The sequence below is a fragment of the Chrysochloris asiatica genome, unplaced genomic scaffold (genome assembly GCF_000296735.1).
Source record: "Chrysochloris asiatica unplaced genomic scaffold, ChrAsi1.0 scaffold00025, whole genome shotgun sequence".
NCBI lineage: Eukaryota > Metazoa > Chordata > Mammalia > Afrosoricida > Chrysochloridae > Chrysochloris > Chrysochloris asiatica.
The window spans coordinates 13,007,916-13,032,384 of NW_006408543.1; the positions used below are offsets into that span (position 1 = coordinate 13,007,916).

General features: G+C 45.6%; 1 protein-coding gene across 1 annotated transcript in view; it reads left to right on the top strand.

Moving 5' to 3' along the window:
* Positions 1-21,418, top strand: part of DICER1 (dicer 1, ribonuclease type III) — a 58,176-nt gene extending 36,758 nt beyond the window's left edge. Inside the window, exons 15-28 of the mRNA XM_006839545.1 lie at positions 1,999-2,138; positions 2,772-2,951; positions 3,169-3,382; positions 3,604-3,757; positions 5,377-5,559; positions 5,745-5,850; positions 6,264-6,439; positions 7,304-8,072; positions 11,402-11,557; positions 15,244-16,111; positions 17,713-17,981; positions 20,534-20,696; positions 20,786-20,861; positions 21,253-21,418. Of these exons, the coding sequence (XP_006839608.1) occupies positions 1,999-2,138; positions 2,772-2,951; positions 3,169-3,382; positions 3,604-3,757; positions 5,377-5,559; positions 5,745-5,850; positions 6,264-6,439; positions 7,304-8,072; positions 11,402-11,557; positions 15,244-16,111; positions 17,713-17,981; positions 20,534-20,696; positions 20,786-20,861; positions 21,253-21,418 (3,620 nt within the window). The remainder of the gene's footprint in view (positions 1-1,998; positions 2,139-2,771; positions 2,952-3,168; positions 3,383-3,603; positions 3,758-5,376; positions 5,560-5,744; positions 5,851-6,263; positions 6,440-7,303; positions 8,073-11,401; positions 11,558-15,243; positions 16,112-17,712; positions 17,982-20,533; positions 20,697-20,785; positions 20,862-21,252) is intronic.
* The last annotated feature ends 3,051 nt before the right edge of the window (positions 21,419-24,469 follow it).

Sequence of the window (24,469 nt, forward strand, 5' to 3'; positions counted from 1 at the left end):
TGGACTTGTTTTCATTTTCTTCAGCTTCAGTTTGAAATTACATGTGAGTAATTGATGGTCTGTTCCACAGTCTGCCCCTGGCCTTCTTTTGACTGATGATATGGAGTTTTTTCATCGTCTCTTTCCGCAGATGTAGTCAGTTTGATTTCTGTGTATTCCTCTGGCAAGGTCCATGTGTATAGTCATCTCTTATGCTGTCTAAAGAAGGTATTTGAAATGAACAAATCATTGATTTTTGCAGAATTCTATCATGCATTCTCCAGCATCATTTCTATCACCAAGGCCATATTTTCCAGCTACTGATCCTTCCTCTTTGCTTCCACCCTTTGCATTCCAATCATCAGTAATGAGCAATACATCTTGATTGCATGTTTGATCAATTTCAGATTGAAGAAGTTGGTAGAATTCTTCTATTCCAGCCTCACTGGCTTTAGTGGTTGGTGCATAAATTTGAATAATAGTGGCACATGGATATTATCCTATCACTTACATCATTGTACCTCATGACTGATCTGGATATGTTCTTTTTGACAATGAATGCAACACCATTCCTCTTCTATTTGTCATTCCCAGCATAGTAATCATGTGGTCATCAGATTCAGAATGGCCAATACCAGTCCATTTCAGCCACTAATGTCTAAGATATTGATGTTTATGCATTCCATTTCATTTTTGACAGTTTCTAACTTTCCTAGATTCATACTTCTTACTTTACATGTTCCGATATTCAGTGGATGTTTACAGCTGTGTCTCCTCATTTTGAGTTGTTGCCCCATCAGCAAATGAAGGTCCCGCAGGCTGTTCTCCCACGGGCTTTACTCCATTCGCGTCATCACGGTCAACTCTACTCTGAGGAGGCGGCTCTTCCCCAGTCGCATTTTGAGTGCCTTCCAACCCGAGGGGCTCATTTTCTGGCACTATATTCGACAGTGTTTCTCTGCTATTCATAAGGTTTTCAGTGACTAAATATTTGGAAGTAATTTGTCACTCCTTCCTAGTCTGTCTTCGTCTGGAAGCTCATCTGAAACGTGTCCACCGTGGGTGACCCTGCTGGTATTTAAAATACCCATGGCATAGCTTCCAGAATCACAGCAACTCACAAGTCACCACAGTACGACAAACTGTTTCACCTAAGGCCCATTAAATATTGAAGCATACACACACACACAGAAATACACAGTTTTTTTCCACAGCATAATTGTAGGCAACAATGTTTTGCTTACTTCCTTTACTGACTTCTTTTAAATAGATAGCAGTCTCTCTTAGCTGTTGGATCTTGAACATTTGTATTTTAATATTAGTCCCTTGAATCAGTTTTTGCTAATTTGGGGTCCTGGTGTGGCTCTGTAGGATAAGCACTTGACTGCTAACTGCAAGGTTGGGGTTTGAACCCATCAGCCGCTCTTTGGAAACACTAAACAGGGTTACTGTGAGTCAGAACCAACTCCACGGCACTTAACAACAGCAATTTATAAATCTATAGTCTTTTTATTTATTGAAGCATGAAAACTCATCTTCTGTTGCCGTTAAAATGAGAAGTGTTGGTATGCGTTCTTTTCTGTTCGGACGTTTTAATCGTGGAGCGTTTACTTCTGCTCATATTGAATATCTGACCGCCAAAGTCAACTTTGCCTGAAGTATCACAACTCAGGAGACTTTCACATTAGTAGTAAACGCACAGGCGTTTCCCCTCGGGTGAAGCATCTCAAGTAGGCTGATGAGCGGAAGCTGGAAGGAGTGAGCAGGCTGAGGGCTGAGGGGGAGGGTGTTCATGGTAACGGGGCAGAGCCCTGGTGATGGGCACGTAGCATTGTCCATGTAGGTTGAAGTGGCATGTTTCATGCAGTATGTGCATATTTACCGTCATTTTTAAAAACTCAGGAAAGCAGCAAAGGTACTTTAGTTTTCCTTACTCTCCACTTACATCTTGACATGGAGCTTTTCTGGATTACTTACTGATAAGCAGACTCTTCATCACTCCCATTTGTCATTTCTCAGGCGAGCTGGATGACCATTTGATGCCAGTGGGGAAAGAGACTGTTAAATATGAAGAAGAACTTGATTTACACGATGAAGAAGAAACCAGTGTTCCGGGAAGACCGGGTTCCACAAAACGAAGACAGTGCTACCCAAAGGCTGTTAGTATTGATTGTTGTTGTTGTAGTTAAGTGCTGTTGCTTCCAACCCATAGCAACCCTGTATAGGATTTCTGTGGAGAGGCTGGGGAGCTTCAAATCACTAACCTTGTGGTTCCAACCTCCCTTTCAGTCCAGCGCGTTAACCCGCAGCGCATTAGGACGTATGACATGCTAGCCTGTCATTTCCTGCCATATCAAGTCTCGGTTTCTCTGTTAGGCTTCCCAGGCCCCTGTTGTTGGGCTCACAATGGGGTCTTAGCCCGTGCCCCAGCTTCCCTAGATCAGTCCCTTCACTTCCTTGTGGACCCTGCTCCTTCCTACCTCAGATTCTCCAGGAGTCTACCCAGAAGTCAATTTCATTCAGAAAGATGGTTTTGTCATTTAGTTTAGGGGTAAGATGCTTGCTTTACTTGTGAATGGAGCTAGGACAAAGGGGGTCGAGTGTGGTAAAATCGGCAGGGTGGAGGATGTCCTGTCCACGATGAGAGGCAGCGTACACAGGGAGGTGGAGAACGGCCATCTGTCCAGGGCCAGGGTGTGGACTGCTGAGTCGTTTCAGTGGACTGTACCAGCTTTTAGTGATGCCAGGAATCCATTGTTTTCATGCGCCTTAATCTTTATTTCCAACTGCAGATCCCAGAATGTTTGAGGGATAGCTACCCCAAACCCGACCAGCCCTGCTACCTGTATGTGATCGGCATGGTTCTAACCACCCCTTTGCCCGATGAGCTCAACTTTCGAAGGCGGAAGCTCTACCCTCCCGAGGATTCCACCAGATGCTTTGGAATATTGACAGCCAAACCCATACCTCAGGTAGACACTCGATGGTAACAGTGGTGCCTATGAAAAATTCCTTTTTTTTAAAAAAAAATAAAAGGATTAGTAGCTGCCCCTTGTTCACCCGTGATGTGTAAAGTCTGCCATATGCCCCTTGATGGAAGGCTGCGTCCTCCCTCTTCCGAAGTCGCGTTTGTAGCGGAAGGCAGCACCGCCTGCTCGTCTGAGAGGTGCCTCTGTTCTCTCTGTCCAGATCCCGCACTTCCCTGTGTACACGCGTTCTGGAGAAGTGACCATATCTATTGAGCTCAAGAAGTCTGGCTTCACGTTGTCCCTACAAATGCTGGAGTTGATTACAAGGCTTCACCAGTATATATTCTCGCACATTCTTCGGCTTGAGAAACCTGCACTAGAATTTAAACCTACAGACGCTGACTCAGCATACTGCGTTCTACCTCTTAATGTTGGTAAGCAGGTCCCACACTTTCGCATTTGGCCCATTAATGCCAGCTCAAAATCAAGGGCTTTGCATAGCTGTGAGCTGATTTTGTTTCCTATAAGATTTCTCTTCCTTTGCCCAGGAGAACTGTAAATTAGACCCCTCAGTGAACATAAAGCTTAAGTAGAATCTGCTGTGTATTATGACTTTTGCGACAAGCTAAAGAATCTTTTTGTGTGTCTTCCCCAGTGAGTGACTCCAGCACATTGGATATTGACTTTCAGTTCATGGAGGAGATCGAGAAATCTGAAGCTCGCATAGGCATCCCCAGCACAAAGTATTCAAAGGAAACACCCTTTGTTTTTAAATTAGAAGATTACCAGGATGCAGTTATCATTCCAAGGTGGGTGCTTAACCACCGAGGCAAGTGGGGGCGGTCCCTTGCTGGAAAACCAAAGCTTGCTCATCAGGGAAGGTAAGCAGGCCACCACTTTGGCATGGACAGCACCCATTAGAAGTGGAGGCATCTCATTACCTGGGTCTGTTCTCTGGAGTTTGTCTGTTCTCTGGAGTTTGTCAGAACTGCCACCAAGTCAGTTCTGATGCCGAGTTGGATTTTCAAGGAGCAGCTGGTGGGTTTGAACCGCTGACCTTGTAGTTAGTAGACTAGTGCTTGTCCTATAGCATCATACCAGGACTCCCTCAAACATAACAACTGAAGGGATTTGCCTCTGTGAACATCACATAACCTAATCTGTCATACTGATTTTCTTCTTCAAATCTCTGTCCTTTAATCCCCAAATTCGTTTTATTGAATTTGATGGTAAATAATTGTGTTTTATTTCAAAATTCATTTTACAATGAATAAGGTTACCAAGCTCAGTGAACACAGTAAACCAGAATGTGTTTTTCTTAGTGAAAACTTAGGGACTTTCTGTGCAATAAAATTCTGTGCAGGCACAAAGAACTAGGGAAGTGACTGAGAGTCAGTCTTCCTTTGATTAGTTTTTGCACCTCAAAATCATCATTTGCTAGCTCTCATTGTCTAAATGTTGTCAGGTGCTATCCAGTTGGTTCCGACACATAGTGACCCTGTCTAGGATTCCCAAGGAGTGGCTGGTGAGTTTGAACTGCTGACCTTGTGGTTCAAGCTGACCTTATATTTCCATGTTAGCTGTCATTGTAAACTGTGACTACTGTAGATGGCCCAGAAGTACATCTTACCATGACAAATGTCTTCTGTTTCGTGTGGTTGTTGTTGTCACCCAGTGAGTTCCAACTCCTAGTGACCCTGCATAGAGTTTCTAAGGTGTGGCTTGTGGTTAGCAGTCCAGTGCTTAACCCACAATACCACGCCAGGACTCCAGACTACCTGCCATTGTTAAGTGCCATCGAACTGTTTCTGACTCATAGCAACTCTGTCTAGCACTTTTCAAGCCTGTAAATCTTTGCAGGAGCAGAAAGCCTCATCTTTCTCACAAGAAGGGGCTGGTAGACTCGAACTGCTGACCTTGTGGTTGGAAGGCCAGTGCTTACCCTGCAGTTCTCCTGTTCCCCTGTTTCAGTTATTAGGTACATAGTATTTACGCAGTTATTGTAGATGCTGGAAATGTTGTAAACTGTTTATATTGATGAAATTAAGAGATACTTCAAGATGCCACTTAGCTTTCATGTTATATCAAAGTAGCTACTTAGAACAAGAGTAAGAATAATAAAGTAGGGAGAATGATCAGGTTTTACTTTCTAGAAAACATTGTCCCAAGTACACCAGGAATATATCTTTTGGAATAGAACTTTTCATTCATGTTTTACTAATTTTTAACTTTTTCAACAATAGTGAGGTTGGCCCAGGATCAGGCAGTGTTTTATTCTGCTGTGCATAGGGTCACTATGAGTCAGTACCGACTCGATGGCACCTGACAACAAGAACAAACACTCTAAAATCATCATTTCCACATTAAACACAGCTGTGTTTGGGAAGTAGATGACTTACACCAAAAAGTCACTCGTTTTCTTTTTCAGATACCGCAATTTTGACCAGCCTCATCGATTTTATGTGGCTGACGTGTACACCGATCTTACCCCACTCAGCAAATTTCCTTCTCCCGAGTATGAAACATTTGCAGAATATTATAAAACAAAGTACAACCTCGATCTGACTAATCTCAACCAGCCGCTGCTGGATGTGGACCACACATCCTCCAGGTAAGGAGCTTTGCCTGAGGCCCCACTGCCCACCAGGCACCCTTGGGAATCTAGCACGATCTCCCACACAGAACTGCCCAGGGTGGGGCTCAGGGACCTTCAGATGACTGGCCCACATGCTGAGGTGGGAGTGTGTGTTTGATTTTGTTTGTTTGATAAAAGAAGTGATTTTGAAATCTCTCCAGACTGAATCTGCTGACACCTCGCCATTTGAATCAGAAGGGGAAGGCTCTCCCTCTGAGCAGTGCTGAAAAGCGGAAAGCCAAATGGGAAAGTCTGCAGAATAAACAGGTAACGGGCAAGTTGTCACTAGGGGGACCTTGTTGTTGATAAGTGCCATTGAGTTGGTTCTGACTCGTAGCGACCCTGTGTAGGGTTTCTGAGAGCAGCTGGTGGCTTTGAACTGCTTATCTCGTGGTTAGCAGTCCAATGCTGATCCCATAGCACCACCAGAGCGCAGAAAGCCCCTGTCCTAGGGGTTTTATATGGTCCTTACATTCTTTCTGTAAACCGTAGGATAAATGTCAGTTAGCCCGAGAGGTTTTTGTAAACTTCTTTACAACTACATGTCGCTAGTGTTTAAGATGGTTTTTCTTCATCTATAATTTTCTTTCGTGTGTGTGTGTGTGTGTGTGTGTGTGTGTGTGTGTGTGTGTGTGCGCGCGCACACTTGCTTACCCGTCTACCTTTTTCCTTATTCATAGATCCTGGTTCCCGAGCTCTGTGCTATCCACCCAATCCCAGCATCCCTGTGGAGGAAAGCAGTGTGTCTGCCCAGCATACTTTACCGCCTTCACTGCCTTCTCACCGCAGAGGAGCTCAGAGCCCAAACGGCCAGCGATGCCGGTGTGGGCGTCAGATCCCTTCCTGCGGATTTTAGGTAGGCTGCTAACCACAAGGTGGGCAATTCAAACCCGCCAGCTACTGCATGGGCGTGAGCTGTGGCTCTCTGTTCCCGGAGATGTCTGCAGTGTGGATACCCCAAAGAGGAGTTCAGCTTTGTCCTTTGGGGCCCTAGGGTCCTGTTTAAACTCGAATAGAATAAGTTAGAATTTTCATTTTATGTACATTCATTATTAAAAAATGAGCCCGAAAGCCTGGAGGTACCTGAAGCAACTGCATCATTAGGCTCCTTGATGAGCCCAGTGAGGTCAGGAGTAACCTTCCTTCCATGCAGATGGTCGCATTGCTGTGGTGCAGACATTTCCAGGCTGTTTCTAAAATCACGACACCAATGTCCAAGAGTGATTGCACCCCAGGTACCTGCTGTCATTACTGACTGAGGACAAACACTGCCTTCATGTGCTACTACCTGCATTACCTCATTTTACCCTAGGACAGTCTTGTAAGGTCTGAACAGTTATGAGCCTCATTGAGTGTGGAGGCTGAGTTCTCAAGAAGTTACATAAATGACCCAAAGTTTCCCAGCCAGTTAACTGGAGGCCCTGGGATTTCAACCCGGGCAGGCAGTCTGGCTTTCAGCCTCCAGGCTCCAGGACCTTTGACCATCATACTGTGCTTTGGTAGTAAATACAGCAATGCAATAAATACCGACCCACTTCATTTCCAATGGGCCAAATTCCAAAGAAAGTTGATTTCTGCCTTGCTGCCTCCTCTGTGAATTAGGCGCCTACTTATTGAGATCTCTGGGGGATTTTTGTTTGTTTTTTTAATTCAGTTTCTCTTGCTTTAAGCTTAGCTCTTTAGAAGGATCTGATGAAAAGTGACCAAAATGTCTTTACAGATACCCTAACTTAGACTTCGGGTGGAAAAAATCTATCGACAGCAAATCTTTCATCTCAATTTCTAACTCCTCTTCCGCCGAACACGACAATTACTGTAAGCACAGCACAATGGTAGTCCCTGAAAATGCTGCACATCAAGGTGCTAATAGGAACCCCTCTCTAGAGAATCATGACCAAATGTCTGTGACCTGCAGAGCGCTACTCAGCGAGCCACCTGGTAAGCTCCCCACTGACGTTTCCACAGATCTTAAAGCAATTAACGGTCTTTCATACAATAAAAACCTTGCCAACGGCAGTTACGATTTAGCTAACAGAGACTTTTGCCAAGGAAATCAGCTGGATTACTACAAGCAGGAAATACCTGTACAACCAACTACCTCATATCCCATTCAGAGTTTATACAATTATGCGAACCAGCCCAAGCCCCGCGATGAATGTACTCTACTGAGTAAGAAATACCTTGATGGAAATGCTAACAAATCTACCTCAGACGGAAGCCCCACAACGGCCATGGTGCCCGATGGGGTTCGAAAGGGCAGGATGGATTCGGAGCAGGGCCCTCCGGTTGGGTATTCCTCAAGTACTCTGGGGCCCAACCCTGGACTTATCCTTCAGGCTCTGACCCTTTCGAATGCTAGCGATGGATTTAACCTGGAGCGGCTTGAAATGCTGGGTGACTCCTTCCTAAAGCACGCCATCACCACGTACCTGTTCTGCACTTACCCCGATGCTCACGAGGGCCGCCTTTCCTATATGAGAAGCAAAAAGGTAAGAGGCATGATGCTTTAGTTTGGAGCACTTAGAGTAATTACCTAGTGCACCTGAGAGCAGTTCTAAGTGTCAGGTCTGTGAGATCAGAGCCTGACATTGCTACCCTCAGAGAGGGCCCCTGGGTAAACAACAGCCACTCCATCTCCACAAGGGCCACCGGAGGCACACGCCCCAGCGATGGTCTGTATTTGTGTTACTTTGTGTTGATGGAAATCCAGGTCAGAGAAAATTGTGCTGCGAGGCACTGGGAGTGGGGGGTGTCATAAACGTGCAGCCAGACATTCACGGGCTGGGGCTTTGGTGGAGTGGAGTCAGACATGCCCATATGCCTTAGACCCAGGTCTGTGTTGATGTGCTCGTCCCGAGAGTCGGGAAGGGAAAGACCAAGAGCTCTTCATGTGGCTGGTATGTCCCACTGTGAGTGCCTGCAGTGCTCGAGTTGTGAGGGAGCGGCCCTGGGAGCCCAGAGTCCGGGCCTGGCCTTCAGTATAGCATGGAATAAGACAGAGAGAGGAAAGCTAATGAGGGCAGATGATTGAAAAGGTGGTAAAGGAGCAGGCACAAGGCCACAGGGACTTATTCAGCAGTAGCCGTATGAATGGGGAGCTGCCTTTGCAGAGCCTGGACCCCAGGAGCAGGTGAACAGAATGTGTGAGCTCTCAGTGCTTAAACTAGGGTCCCAGTCAGACAGGGAACAGGCAAAAGAGGGGGCACACTGTGTTGTAAGCTCAGATGTAAGGCTAAGGGCTGTGCTGAGCACCTTGGAAGGGATTTTGATCAGGGTTAATAATATGAGTAAAATGGTATGTGTAAGTGAATACGTAGGGCTGGAATGACAAACCAGAGCAAGCTGAGCTCTCAGTTGGTCTTTGAAGAAGTCTAAGCTTGTGCAGCTCTGGTGTGGTGCTTTCGGATAAGCATTGGACTGCTAACCACAGGGTCAGCTGCTCCTCAGAAACCCTATACGGGGTTGCTACGAGTCAAAACTGACTCGGTGGTGCTTGAGAAGAGGAAGCTTATACAGAAGATGGGATCGAACTCACGATCTGGCACGAGGAAGGGACTGAGCTAAGTGGTGTTTCCGCGAACATTTCACAGTGGAGTCCTGGTGTGGTGCTGCAGGGTAATGCACTGGACTGCAAGGTCAGTTTCAACCACAAGGTTGATAGTTCACATTCACCAGCTGCTCCTTGGAAACTCTATACAGGGTTGCTATGAGTCGGAACCGACTGTATGCAATTCCCCTGATTGTCCTATGGACATGGCGCTTTCATTGTCCCCTTTTACAGATGACGACATTGAGGTAGGAGAGGCTAACTTGGACATAGTCACGTGGTCAGTCAGTGGCAGCCCTGGGATTGTACCCAGAAGGTCTGAGCTGCTTCCGATGATACCCACGCCCGCCCAGCACATACTGAGTGTGGGACTGCTCACTAAACCTCGGTGGGGGAGCACTCGTCTTGTGTGCCCACCTCCTAGATGGCACTGTCATTATCTGGTGTCTGGGGGAGGGGGCTGAGGTACAGTCCACCTTCTTGCTCCCCCCACGCCATCCATGTGGGGTGAGACTGAGGGGCTGCTTCAGGAAACGGGAAGTCAGGGTCAGATTTTGGACCTCTTGGGAACTCGTCAGAAATGACTCTGGCCTAGTGACAGTTTGGGAGTTAGCTCTTTAAAGATGGTCCTGAGGCTCTGAGACCAAGGGCTGATTGTGGGTATGGAATACAAGAGGCTGAGGGCGGAGTGTAATGTGAGAGAGTGCACCCCAGGGGCGAGGGGTCGAGGGAGAGCTGACTGTATGGGACACACCTAACTCTTCTGTTCTGTTCAAAGCCCTCTGCCACTGCTTTCTGCAGAAATTGTTCTCGCTTTTTCCACCAGGCATGTGAGATCCGCTGGGCTCCTACAGTCATAGCCCATACGCATTTGAGATCCCAGCCAGGTGTGAGCAGCCCCCTATTGGGCTCAGCTGAGGTGGTCCTACTGCAGTGTGCTGCCCTGTTTCCATGTGTGGGATTCTGCCACTCCCAGCCAAATGCTTGCTTCCTCCCCAGCCAGCCACTCTTCCCAGTCCACTGTGAGTGTGGTTCTGTGCTGCTCTCCCGCCCCCTGTTGGTGGTACTGGAAAGGAAGCCCGCAGTCAGCTGAGCCGGGTTCGCCCCAGGCAGTGTGGGAAAGCCTGGTGGTACACAGCGAGCATGGTGGGAGACCCCTGGTCCCTGCCAGCTGTGTGGTTCACCAGGGCCAGGCGTCTGTCTCTTTGGGGTGCAGTTCATGTGGTGGGTGCGTGTTACGTAGTACTTGAGTTACCTGGAGAAAAGCAGGCTCACGAAGCACTTCATTAGAAATGGACCCAGGTTTTAGGAAATGGATGTATAGTGGACAAGTCTAGACCCCAATTTCCAAGTAAAAACTAGACAGAAATGCCATGAATGGAGCAAATTCGGGAGAAGAAAGTCACTAGGAAAAGAAATAGACCCGAGGGTAGAAAATAAAGCTGTTTTATGAATGTTAAATAAATGGAGTTTTCTTTATTACCTTTAGCTTTATTACCATTTTAAAGTATTTGAGCAAAGAAAAAATATATTGAAATGTCATCCAAAACAGAAAATAGTATTTGGGAAGAACATTAAAATTGAAATCATATTTGTGGCTTAGATTCTAGGAACAATTAAACTGTTTCAACCTTGTACAGTGAGTGCCAAATTTCACTTCATAACGAGAGTTTCTGCATTCCTTTTCTTGATTTCACCAATATTATTCTGCCATCTTGACTTACTATATGGATTATGTTCTGTTCTGAGAGTACCGGTTAGCGTTTGATGGCATCAGGTTGTGTTTCAAATGTTTGAAACTGTCTATTTCTTTTGAGTCATTTATAAGAAATTTGTGTATTTATATAGATACCCATTTCTGTGATCTGCATTTCATATTCATAGCTATTCATCTAATTGCACTAAAGGGTATAGAATACTTCGGAATTTAATATTCTTTTTCTAACACGAGTGTATAGAAACGTATGTAACCCTTGTGATTGATGACCAGCTGTGTGAAGAATAGGTGTCATGGTAGCACAGTGGTTAAAGGTGAAAGGTCAGTGGTTTGAACCCACCAGCCAGCCGCTCTGCAGGAGAACGATGTAGCCATCTGCTTCCTTACAGATGGACGGCCTCGGGAAACCCAATGGGGGGCACTTCTCCCCTGTCCTTTAGGGTCACTAGGCATCAGCATTGACTTGATGGCACTGGGTTTGTAGCTCTGGACATGCTGACACGCCTTGTGTGACCATTGATGGATAAGTGTTGTACTAATCTTTTCTGCTAAAGGTCAGCAACTGTAATCTGTACCGCCTTGGAAAAAAGAAGGGACTGCCCAGCCGCATGGTGGTGTCAATATTCGATCCCCCCGTGAATTGGCTCCCCCCTGGTTATATAGTAAATCAAGACAAAAGTAACGCAGACAAATGGGAAAAAGATGAAATGGTAAGTTTGGGCAAACTGGAGTTTTGAAGTCTTTATTACTTTGGTAATAAAGGGGAAGACTTGTGCTCTATTGATTTTTGTTTCCTTTCCATTGGTGTGTATACAGTAGACTCAGATACCAGGGGGCTTCAAATGTTGGTGAAAAAAATGCCATTCTCTGCACTCCATTTTTCTGCAATCTGTATGAGGCCTCCTGGTATTTGATAGCACTTGAGGGATTCCTTCAAATGGGCTTTTCATCAAGTCTGGAACCAGTGTTGTTAAGTTTGATTTGGGGGCGGGGGGCGGGAGAGACGGCTACTGTTGGTATAATATCTTCCTCTTCCAAAGGTAGAAGAGCACAGCCACTAACAGTCAGTCCACTGCACCACCGTGTCCTGTTAGTTTATCCTAGAGGCTTGCTTCTGCTCAGACTTTTCAGGAAAATCTTGCTCTTGTTGCTCAGAGTTCTCTCGGTTAGGACTGTTTTTCCTCTTGTGCACATAAAGATTGACGTTTCTGGAAATAATTTAAATCTTGCCAGTGACTTAAGAAAACTAGAAATATTAGCTCCAGCTGCTTCATTTTGTCTTGTCTGGAAGGCCAGCAGAGGGCACCTGGGAGGCCTCTGAGCGGGGCTGACTCCGGGGCCACTTTCTGAAGTTTCATGCGCTTTCAGGCACTTTCATTTCCTGGAGGTTTAGTTTGCAGTTGTGCTTAAGTGGCACATTGTTGCTTTATTTTTGCTCCACACCAACGATGATAGTATGGTTTCTTTCAGCAACAAGCAGTCTCATCATGTCCTCTCATTTTATATCAGCAGCCTGAAATTTATTTCCAGTGGCATAGTGTGTGTGTATTCTGATTTTTACCTATTTCGTGAATATGTTTTTAACTCACACAGCACTTGGCTTGTTGCAGAAATGAGCTGTTTTAGAAAACTGTGAAGAGAAAATTTTTGCAAATTGTGTCAGAAATAATATTTGCACAAAACTTGGACATAGATAAACCTTAGAGGAAAAGGTGTAGGTTTTGTGGCAGCTTTAGAGAAAATGTTACGTTAAAAAAAAAAAAAAGAAAGAAATCCAGTAATAATTATCCTGTTTTGTAGATTTTTTGTTTTTTCCAGAATATATTCGGTGTATTGTGGTTGTTAATTTTAGCTTAAAGGTGACATTGGCATGCTTTTTTTTTTTTTTAAAATACAACACAAAGTTTTTTGTTTTTGGTTTTTTTCCCTCCCGTAAAATGTTGATGACTCAGCACTTTGATTCTTGTAATTTATTAAAGTATTGTTTAGGTTCTTACTTAATAATTAAAGCTTATACTGAAAGTAGGCCCTTCCATTAATTAGATAGTTATGTGTCACTTAACGTCCACAGTGCATTCTGTGAAAGAGGATGTTATGTGATTTCCATGTTGTGTAAACACCATATTATATACACACAGTTTTGTTCCTACGCCTGTCTTTTAACTTGAATGTGTACTAAGAAATTAGTTGTAATTTGTATCTAATGCTAGGTGTTCAAACGTTTGTCTTAGTAATACATAAAAACAGTCAAGAAACATTTCCGTATACATAGTGTCCGTTCTATTATGTATGTGAAAGTGTTAACCTTTTCTCATGTTTTTCTTTTTTTTTTTTTTTAAACAAAGTAATGGTAACAGTGTTCTGGTGTGTGTTGCAAAGTTGTACTTATTTGTTATTATGAACTATTAGCCATAGACCTTGAATTTGTAATGGAATAGGCTTTAATGGGGGTCGAGACCACATACGTACATGCGGTCGGTCAGAGACAGTGTGCCTGAATGGACATTGTGCTGCGCATGACTGCACTGGAAGGAGCACCCGGTCTTCTTCTTCCATTCCTGTCCCTCTGCACAGAGGGGACCATAAAGCCCTTGCCTTAGAATGCCCCAACAACTCCGGGAGATAAACTGAGTTGGAGGTCGGTCGTTGGAGGTCAGAGAAACGAGTGTGTGTGCTGGGGTTTTGCCTTTTTTTTTTTTTAAGATTTTGAAGTGCTCATAAAACATGAGAGTTCTTTGTTTTGCAGATGAAGAAACCGAAACCCAGAGGCCATAAAGGACTTTTCCCGAGATTACATAGGAATACTAAAACCCAGTCTTTACTGACATTTTGCTAATTTGTTTTCACACGCTGCCGATTTTAGCTTATGATAACATTTACTGAAGATGTATAAAGATTTGAAACTATTTTTTCTTCTTATTATTAAATTTTGCAGTCCTTTTTAAAAAAAAATATGAAGAGTTTGACCTTTTTTGGTTTTGGTCTTAAGGACAACGCGATACTCAAACACATCTCCGAGTACTTGGGGCAGGTAGAGGTTCTAGCGGGTGGTGCTGGATTATTTTAAAAGTTGTGATCAGACTGCTCTCAGAGCAGAGACAGGACTGAGTAAGAGTAGACAGGTCTCTTGGAAGTGCCTCTTCCTTTTTCCTGAAAAGGTTTTATAAGCTTTTAAATTAAAAATAAAAGATTATAAATAAAATATTTAAATTTAAAAGTAAAAGATTGTAAAGGGTCTGTAGTTCTAGATATGTGGTTTGGCTCACTGCTCTTCTGTTCAGATACACTATCTTTTTTGAAGCTGGTTTGATGAACTATTTGAGGTGTTTAGAAAATGCCTGACAGAAAGTTTGAACACTTCTTGTTAGGGACACTCTGGAACGCCTTGTGGTCAAAACTGAAGCGGAACCCTGGTTCCTCCCCCCAAAGTAAAGTTGTTGGGTGGTTCTCTTTCCTCTTTGCACATCAGAAATTTGGCATCTTTTGAGTATTGCCAAACAGTCACAGCATTCCCGAAGCCTAGGCTCTTACTAAGGTTGTCATTGACAAGTAAGCATCTGCCAAAGAGACTAGGATTAGCAAAGGTCTTCTGACAGAAATGGGCTTCTTGTGCTTCACCTCAGTCTAACTTTTCTTCTCTTTTTGTCAGCTACGCTGTAAGCCCCTCCTCCCCCCTCCGTCACTACTGCAGCTCAGAGTAGAGGGGAAAGGGGGGGAAAGCATAATTTCTCAGATTCACAGCTTCTTGTCCTTGATCACTTCGATTTCTTTCAAGCAGAGCAGTTTACGTGGTAGCGAATGTGCTTCGGTTCAAAGGGGATCTGGGGATCAAGCTTGCTTATAAAATCCTATTGTGTGTTTTCACAGTACGAAGGGTTTTAAATTATTTTATCTGTTCTCCTATTTTTCTTTCTTTTAAAACAAAGAATGCTTTTCTTCTGTCTGGAATTCCATTTTGTACATTTGAAAACTTTTAAAAAAATAGGGTCACCACATTTTGTACTTTGTCCACGGACTTTGAAGACCTCTGTGGTGGGCATCTGAGTACTTTGGTATGCATCCTGTGGAGGTCACGTTCTTCACCCAAGCTCTGCGCTGTGGACACTCGTTTTAACTTTCTATCCACGTACAAACCCTCAAACTTAAAGCTTCGTAGTTGATAAAGGTCATTTTATAACTTAGAAAACGAACATTCAAAGTACACGGTTTACTTTGTTTATATGATTAAATAACTTATTTATGTTAATTGAAAACAAATGGCCGTGATTTTAAAGTTGCCTTTTACTATTTGTGGTTGTCGTTTGAAATTATCCATAACCCTGGCTTTTATTGAGTTTCAAACCCTTTTAAAAACAGCAGTTCTGTCTCCCCTCCTTCCCATGCCCCCTCACTTCAGACGAAAGGCTGCGTGCTGGCGAATGGCAAGCTGGGCACTGACTATGAGGAGGACGAGGAGGACGAGGGGGGTCTCATGTGGAGGGCTCCCAAGGAGGAGGCCGACTATGAAGATGACTTCCTGGAGTACGATCAGGAGCACATCCGGTTCATTGATAACATGCTCATGGGCTCGGGAGCTTTTGTCAAGAAAATCTCTCTCTCCCCCTTTACAACCTCCGAGTCTGCCTATGAGTGGAAAACGCCCAAGAAAGCCCCTCTGGGTCACCTGCCGTTTTCCCCAGACTTTGAGGATTTTGACTACAGCTCGTGGGACGCCATGTGCTATCTGGACCCCAGCAAAGCCGTGGAAGAAGACGACTTTGTGGTGGGCTTCTGGAACCCCTCGGAAGAGAACTGTGGCGTGGACACAGGCAAGCAGTCCATCTCGTATGACCTGCACACGGAGCAGTGCATCGCCGACAAAAGCATCGCGGACTGCGTGGAGGCCCTGCTGGGCTGCTACCTGACCAGCTGCGGGGAGCGGCCCGCGCAGCTCTTCCTCTGCTCCCTGGGGCTGAAGGTGCTCCCGCTGATGAGGAGGGCCGATGGGGGCAAGGCCTGGCCCTCCGCTCGGGAGGCTCCCAGCAGCCAACAGAAGAACCTTCCAGCGGCCGGCCCACGCCCCTCAGTGTGTAAAGACCTGGAGTACGGCTGCTTGAAGATCCCACCCCGGTGTATGTTCGATCACCCTGATGCAGATAAGACCCTGAATCACCTGATATCTGGTTTTGAAAACTTCGAAAAGAAGATCAACTACAGCTTCAAGAATAAGGCGTACCTCCTCCAGGCCTTCACCCACGCGTCCTACCACTACAACACCATCACTGGTAAGGTGCCCGTGAGCCACCACGCTGGCTGCTGCGTTTTCTTGGGGGGAGCGGAGGGGGCGCCAGTGAGTGGAAGAGAGAAGAAAGCATCCTCCACGTCCCCACTGTTTGGGCAGCAGGAAGTCGGGAACTTGGATAGGTAGGTGGCAGGATGGCGGTGTGCTGTAGTGAGACCTCACGGGGCAGCTGGACCATTCTCTGTTTGCTTTCTATTAATGCTGTGTCTGCCCATCCACTCTAGGACAGCTTTCTGCCTAACACAGGGTTTCCGTTCCTGGCAGCCACGTCGTTGTCTGTCCACAGGCCGGTGCTGTGTTTCCTTGCCTGTCCGGTCCTGTCCCTGTCTTTGGGGGCCCCGATTGCAACCTGTAGTCTGCATGCAGCTCTGCACTCTCCTAAGGTTCTTTCCTGGGTCAGACGATGCTGCTCTCTGGGGCTTTGACGTCTGAGGATGACGAGAGTGAGAGAAATTTCACGGCATGTTCTCATCACTGTGGCTGTGACTTGGCCATCATCTGCGGTTTGTGCTTGCTCCCTCCTCGTGCAATAGGCACTGCCCCCGTTGGATTAGAAAGAAAACCAAACTGCTGCTCAGGAAACACACAGCACCCCTCCCTACGCTGTTTTCAGTAAAGCCAGTGCGTGCTGAAATCCAGCATCTAAAGCAAACTAGAACATTTGGCTTAGTGTTTCCTAGGTGGTAACACAAAAAGGGTTGTTAGGTTCAGATGGATCAGAAAATGTAAACCCAAAAACTGATCAGTCGGTACCAGAGACTCTGGTGAAGCGAAGGACCGTTTTTCTTGGCTTAGGAGAGATGAGATGCGGTTTTCTAACACAATGCACACGTCCGGTTGTCTGCCCTGTGAATAGACTTGCTTAGAGTCACTATAACTCGGAATCACCTCGATGGCAGGGGATTTGGATTGGGTTGGGTACACGTAGGAGACCAGCACCCTGGTTCTAGTCTGTCCTGGCCGGCCCTGCCTCTTCTCTCTCACAGTGTTCATCTCTTCCTGCCTCAGTCTCCTCAGCTGAATGGACTCTGTCTTCCAATGCTGACGTGGAGCGTTGCCACGGTCGCGCTCTGACAGTGTGCTGAGGCCTACACTCGCTCCACAGCTCCTCTGTCCCCATCTCCTGGTCATGTGTCAGCTGCCACCTCTCTAGTTTGAGTTGAGGACAGATCTTCCTTCCAGCTGTGCTCTTCCTGTGTGACACATGCACACCAGGAGTGTGAGCGAGAGCGCGTGTGCCGAAGGGCCACAGAGCACACGTGCGTGCAGGTCCCACTCTTCCCTGTGTGCTGGTGTGTGATGGAGACTTCAGCGGACTGTCCTGACCCCTCCCGGGCAGCACCACAGCACACGGCATCCTCTGCTGAGTCGTTTCCTTCACAAGCATTTGGGCCACTTAAAACCTTATGTAAAGAAATATGCTTAACTTGCCATTAAAATTTAATTTCCAGAGGCTTTGTCCAATAATTGGGACAAATATCTTGTCAAATGTCTGTGAAGATGGGTTGGGGGGCTCAGACCCTGCTGGCTGGTACACACAGTGTCGTCCATACTCACGGTTCCCCTTTGGACCCTCTCTCTCAGATTGTTACCAGCGCCTGGAATTCCTGGGAGATGCCATTTTGGACTACCTCATAACCAAGCACCTTTATGAAGACCCTCGACAGCACTCCCCAGGGGTCCTGACTGACCTACGCTCTGCGCTGGTCAACAACACCATCTTTGCATCGTTGGCGGTGAAGTATGACTACCACAAGTACTTTAAAGCCGTGTCGCCCGAGCTCTTCCAGATCATCGATGATTTTGTGCAGTTTCAGCTGGAGAAGAACGAAATGCAAGGAATGGATTCGGAGGTTAGTGAGAGCATTCCTTCAAGATGCATTTGGAGCTAAAAGACGCCACCCACCTAGGGCCCACGGTGGTTTCTGAGTCTGACAGCACAGCGCTGCTGAACACCTGCCAGGGCTGAGTTCTCGTCTTTGGGGAGTTGCCCTCACTGGAGTGGGGTGCATGTGTCATGCAGGTGGAGACAGGGACCTGGGAGGTCCCGGTTGGGTCCTTGTAACCCGTCCATGATGAGGTCTTTGGCTGTGTAGACTGAGGAGTTCTGCTCCTCCCCCAGAATAAAGGAGCTCGGGTGCCTCCTTCTGCCTGGCGTTTGAGGGGTTCAGCAGTATTTGCACACACTTCAGGGAAGCAGCGTAATGTGCATTCTGCTTGGCTTGAAATGGGAAAACTCTCTTTTGAAAACCAAACTTTGAAATTTGTAACCATTGGAATTTGGGAGACTTCTACTGTGAAGTTCAGCCAGAGGTTCTTTGGTGATGGAGCTAATTCTCATGGTTTGGGGAACTGTTTTAAATTTTTTGTAGGAAAGGATATTACTTAGATCTTTCCAATCTCCTCTAATCCTTCACTGACATCCATCTGCATACCTGTGTACCCAGGAGAGCATTCTCGTTTCTTCTCCTCCTCATCCTAATTCCTACCATTTTCTTATTTTTACACAGTTCTTATAAGGAGTCAAGGAATTTGTCCATAACTCTGCTAACCCCTCAGTTGTCCTTTAATTTGTACTTTTTTCCCCCCTCTCGCTCCTTTTTTAAAAAAAAATGACACCAGGCTATTGTTGAGACGTACTGAATTTCTCTGAGAAAAATTAAGGATCTCGGTTTTCATGTGGTTGTCCTTGTAGCTAGAAGGCAGAGTATCAAACCCTCTCCAGAGTGTGTGCTGGAGGGCAGCTGCTGCTTGCCTTCAGCTGTGGCCTTCACAGCCTTCCCCAGGATTGAAGGATTTCAGCTGGAACACAGCTCACCGTGAGAGACAGAATGAGAGCCATCTTGTGTAACTTCAACTACTATTTCTAACCTCGTTCTTTCCTAGAAAAGTGGAAGTTTAGAATTTGAGGAGTTAGCTAAAATTAGATCCCAGTTCTCTTTTGAGGCTAGAAGGGCATAGTGGTTCTGTTAATTTTCGTTGATTCTTTTCACTCTCTTTGTTTATCGAAACATATGGGTAGAAGTTACAAAAGCTGACTGGAAATACTGTGGTCTGGCTTTTCTAACTTACTAGCTGTTTGATGTTAAGAAAGCCCCTCTACTCTGGGCCTCAGTTTCCCCATCTGCAAAGGAGAGCATTGAACTTGGGTTTTCACTTGAAACCACAATAGAGCAAAAGCAAGTCTCCTGGCTTTCCTAGTGGTCAGCACCATAAATGTTACAGCACTTCATGGCTCGGCAGTCTGTTGAAGGACTGCTCTGTCTCCCCTTTCTCTGTACTTCCGTTACACAGTCATTTGTGCTTATTTTAGAAAACAATGACAGATGCAGGTAAACAAAACGAAAATTAAAGTGAGCCAACTGTGCTTCCCCAGAAATAGCTGGTGAGTGACGATGTCATTCTCTATGGGCTATGTCTTTTGCTTGTGTAGATAAGCCCTAAACCAACATAAAAATAGGAAACGGGATTCTCCCAGGCACAGACTACTGCTCCAGCCTGTTCCTGTCACTTATAAGAGCGTGACGGCTCCACGTGCACTGACAGGCATCCTGGGTTTTCACAGCCGTGATCGTCACTCTGTGGGTACACTCAGCTCTGATTCATGTCCTCACACAGTCGCTTGTAGCTGGATATTTCAGTTGTTTATAGCTAAGAAAGCTTTGTAATAAATGCCGATGTGATAAACATGCCTCTGTGTCCAGTTACCTATGTAAGCTGAGTTCCTAGAGAGAGAACTCAGCTAGCGGCTGCATCTGAGTTGTGCATGTTACAGTGGTTTCTGATACCTGTGTCCGTTTTTCTTACTGTTAATACCTCTCATGTGTCACATACTCCAGAAAAGGAAGGACAGAGAAAAATGTCTTCCAAACAGAATTTCCCTGTTGAGCAAGCAGAAATGTATTCTCAAGCTAGCCTGGGCCGCATCTGCACTGTACTACTTAGTACTGGGTCTAACCCGTGCCCATCTGCTAGTGGTAGGATTGTTCCAATATGCACTTCTTTGATCAATAGTGATTAGCACTGGTTTTTTTTTTGGGGGGGGGAGGGGGCGCGGTGCTTATAGGTTTATTGACATTTCGAATTCTGTTCAAGTTTTTTTTTGGTTTATATTTAGAAATAAAATATTTCTTCTTGCTGGGTGTAGAATTACTAACAGGAAGGGAATTTTTACTTTTTCTTCCCACCCCCTTGAGAAGTTTGAACAAACTGCATTTTTTGGAAAGTTAAGATGATACTTGTGGAGACTCTTAATACGGGACGTATGGGCCGCCCATAAATGCGTGGCATTGTGAACCCTTGTTGAGGAAGTAATGATATAAGAGAACCTCCGCCCCCGCCCCGAGAACTGACATTGTGATGACCTTGGTGCTTTGGGTGACTTTAACTTTTCTCCCTGTAACAGCTTCGGAGATCTGAAGAGGACGAAGAGAAAGAAGAGGATATTGAGGTTCCCAAGGCCATGGGGGACATTTTTGAGTCTCTTGCTGGCGCCATCTATATGGACAGTGGGATGTCGCTGGAGGCGGTCTGGCGGGTGTACTACCCCATGATGCGTCCGCTCATAGGTACCGGTGGCCCCCTTCCAGAGAAATGAAGCATGGAATTAAGACCCACCTTGCGGCTCTCACTCACTCCTGTTTCCTTTTGATCACAGAAAAATTCTCTGCAAATGTGCCCCGTTCCCCTGTGAGAGAATTGCTTGAGATGGAACCAGAAACGGCTAAATTTAGGTAAGTCCAAAGGTGCACAGAGGGAAATGGTGCCGCTGTTAAGGTGGCTTGTAACCCTGTCACCACGCAGGTTTGATGGGTGAGCTTTCACCCAAGTCCCAAGTAAGCAAACAAAACACCCAAGTGGTGGACGTGTTCTCAGAAACTCTATAGTGAGACCGATTTACCCCACCCCCGACGTCAGCCAGGTTTCCAGTTGTGGCCTGCTGGCTGATGGGCTCGTCATGGTCTTTTATGTTTATGAGAAAGTTGGGCTGAATTCACAGGCTGCAAGCCCGTCTGCTGGCAGCATGCTGTAAGTCTCTATGGCCCATTTGCTTTGTGTGGTGTCTAGAGGGTGCCTACCTGCTGCTGACTGACTCCTTGTTCCATCTGTGTGGCTTTGTTACAGCCCGGCTGAGAGGACCTATGAGAGCAAGGTCAGAGTCACAGTGGAAGTCGTAGGGAAGGGGAAGTTCAAAGGTGTCGGCCGAAGTTACAGAATTGCCAAATCTGCAGCAGCAAGAAGAGCCCTACGCAGCCTCAAAGCCAACCAGCCTCAGGTCCCCAACAGCTGAAATCCCTTTTTAAAATGAAAAACAAAAAAAACACACACAGGAAAAAAAAAAAAAAAGCAGAACAGAATTAAGGGGGAAAGGATGGTTTCTGCAGTCGACATTCAGTGGGATGAATTGAAGACAGATTTAAAGTGTGTCTGATGACAAGTGAGAAAACGGAATAAAACATTTAACATGTATATGAAGTTTTGGGAGCTAATTGTAGTTCTAGTTTTTTGCGCAGACACAATCTTGTGTTGTCTCCTTACCTCTGCTCCCTTAAATCACAAGAGCGCTTTAACGCTGACATTCAGCAGGTGGACAGGTTTGTGGCTGGTGTGTTTTCTTCTTTTCCTTTTTTTAGTTTGATTTTGGTCAGCTTTGCTTAGTGTTAGAAGGCCAAGGTGCTTAACCCTAGAGCAGTGCCTACATTTCTCTAGACTGTTCTGGGGTGCACTGCACTAGTTGTTCCTCTAAATGAAGTGGACTGGTTTGCATGAGCACAGGGAGCGCCGTGGTGTCTTTTCCCTTCTGTGCTTGAGTGTGTAAGACGCTGTCCCAGTTACTGCTGATGGAAAGGGACAGAGTTTGATGAACATGGGCTGTCATGTTGGTGAATCAAATTTTCGTTTTCTGATGCCACATATTCTTGGATAAGCAGGGTTCTTGCCTTAAAACCCTCATGGGTCTCCTTTAATTTCTGATCTTTGGTGGAACAAACTATCCTACATTCCCATCCTTTTATTCTGCATTTGATGTGTAGATAACTGCAACTCACAAGGATAGTTGTAACCTAATTTATGACAGGATTATACTATGGTTTTGGTCCTATGTGTACTGAAGAAATTTGAAAAACCAGACTTGTGTAGTCTGTGGACTTTTTTTTTTTTAAAAAAAAAACCCCATAATGAAAGCAATCTTTGGTTAAAATATCCAGCTTCCCTGCAAACCTCCTGCTAGGTAGTCCCACTGGGGGGACGGGTCCGGCAGTTAATTTGGCCACACTGACTGACGTTATTCTCACAGATAACCCTTAGGCATCCCACCCCTACTGTATGCTGCAGGTTTCCGCACGGGGTACCGACTGAGGGAAGCAAAACAGAGCACCTTTCCCCGAGGCTCCTGGTCCCTTTCTCTTCCTGTGCTGCCCTGCCCGGTGCTGTCTGCCAAAGCCTTGCCCTCCACCCCAGGGATGGTCCCCTCTGTACTAAAGCTCCTGGCTTCCGTCTTGGGTAAAGAAGAGAGAGAAGAGACATTTGAGACTTGGTTGGTCGGGGGTCGGGCTTTCATTCGGCTACTAGGCACTCTTCACTTAAATACCTCAGTTCTGTTCTTTGGCGTTTCCTCCCCCTTTGGTGCTGTCTATGTATTATGCTTGAACTTGTTTATTTTATTTTTTTTTTGCACTGTAACTACAATACCTCTTCATTTACCTTTTTAAAAAGCTGTGGGTCTGTGTGTGTGTGTAACATATGTATTACATACACACACATACAAGTAGAGGTTTGCTGCAATTTGCCCCGTTAATTACGCTTGAAGTTTCAGAAAGCTGAGCCGAGGTGGCCTGTTCTCTCTAGCTCACCATTCTGAACGCGATGCTTCGCGTAATGCTGCATGTGTGTTCTTAGTCACGGTCCAGTACTGGACTTCTTGCAACTCCCCGAGCCACCTTTCTGTCCGTCGTCCCCCCCAGAAACCTCTTTCACATGCACCCACAGAAAATTGCTCCTCTGGCAAGGGTGGGGTATGGAGCTTCCCCCAACACAATTTGTTGCCTCCACTCTTAAATTTGAGTCATGCTCAAAATGGTTAAATGAATTTCCTTTGGTTGAGTTACGTGAATTTTGGTGGATTCATTTTTACGATATTTGATTCTGGTAGGGAATGTTCTATTTGCACGAAGAGGGGCTTCCAAAACTTCATGGGAAATGGAATGAAAAGATGATGGGATTTTTTTCATGATCTTTTTAAACCTCCCTCGCATTTGATTTAAAAACAACAACAAAAACAAAATCTCCGTGTGTAAGATAATGGTAGGTTCAAAACCAAGAATTTGTTGAATTGTGTAATTGTGAATGTGTACAATTAGCAAGGCGGTTTGGATATGAACTTTTATCTGTGAGGGTGATTGGAGATGGAATTCCTTCACAAGTCTGAGAGATGTATAGATTCCCTGAGCCCAGGACTGTCGAGGGGCTAGCATCATAGCTAATGCACTAACATCACAGGGCTAGTGGCTCGCCCACCTCCTGGCACCCAAACACATTGTTCCATAGTTTTGATTGAAAATGCCTCAATCTATTGTATAACCTTATGAAAACAATATTTTTGGTTGATAGGAAAACATTCAGACTCGGATACAAATTAGGTCAGATGTTCTCAGGGGTTCGAATTTCTTGCTACCATTCGAAATGTTTTATCCACTGCAAACTGGAGCTCTGTCATTTCTTTTGGAGAAAAATAGTCGACTTTCATTTGAAGCATTCTATGATCCCTTGGTTGCTTGGTTTTTACAATCAAGTTATGAGTCAGCATTTGAGGTGGTGAAGAATGCGTTTGTGCTGCTGAGTTTGCAATGCTGTAAAGGCCCCCCCTCCCCTCCCCCACTTAGCTTGTAGTAATGGTTTGCCTTTGTCGATTGGGGGAAAAGCACACGTGTGCACACACACACACTCACGACTGCGCACGTCATCCTTCTGTTGTGTGACAGCCGTGTGAGCCCAGGGTAAGGTGCAACTCAGACATTCCTCAGGTGGAGGTCAGTTGGAAACGTTTTTTGTGTCTCTCCTCGGGAAGTCCTAACTGTTGCCTTCGCCCACAGCCTCTTCCTGAAGCTCAGGTGAGCGCTTTTGCCAGGCGTTACCTCAGTTCCAGGAAACTAGACTTCACCTCCAGGAAGCAAAAAGGTGGTTTGGCCCTGCTGCTGCTCTGATTTACCAAATTTGAAAAACAAAAACCATCATTCGAATGCCTGCCATGCAGCCGGGACTTACCCAACCTGAAATCATTTTTGTCAGTGGCATTTTGTACTGTGTGTGAAAGTCTGACCTCAATCTGTTAACGGAACTCTTA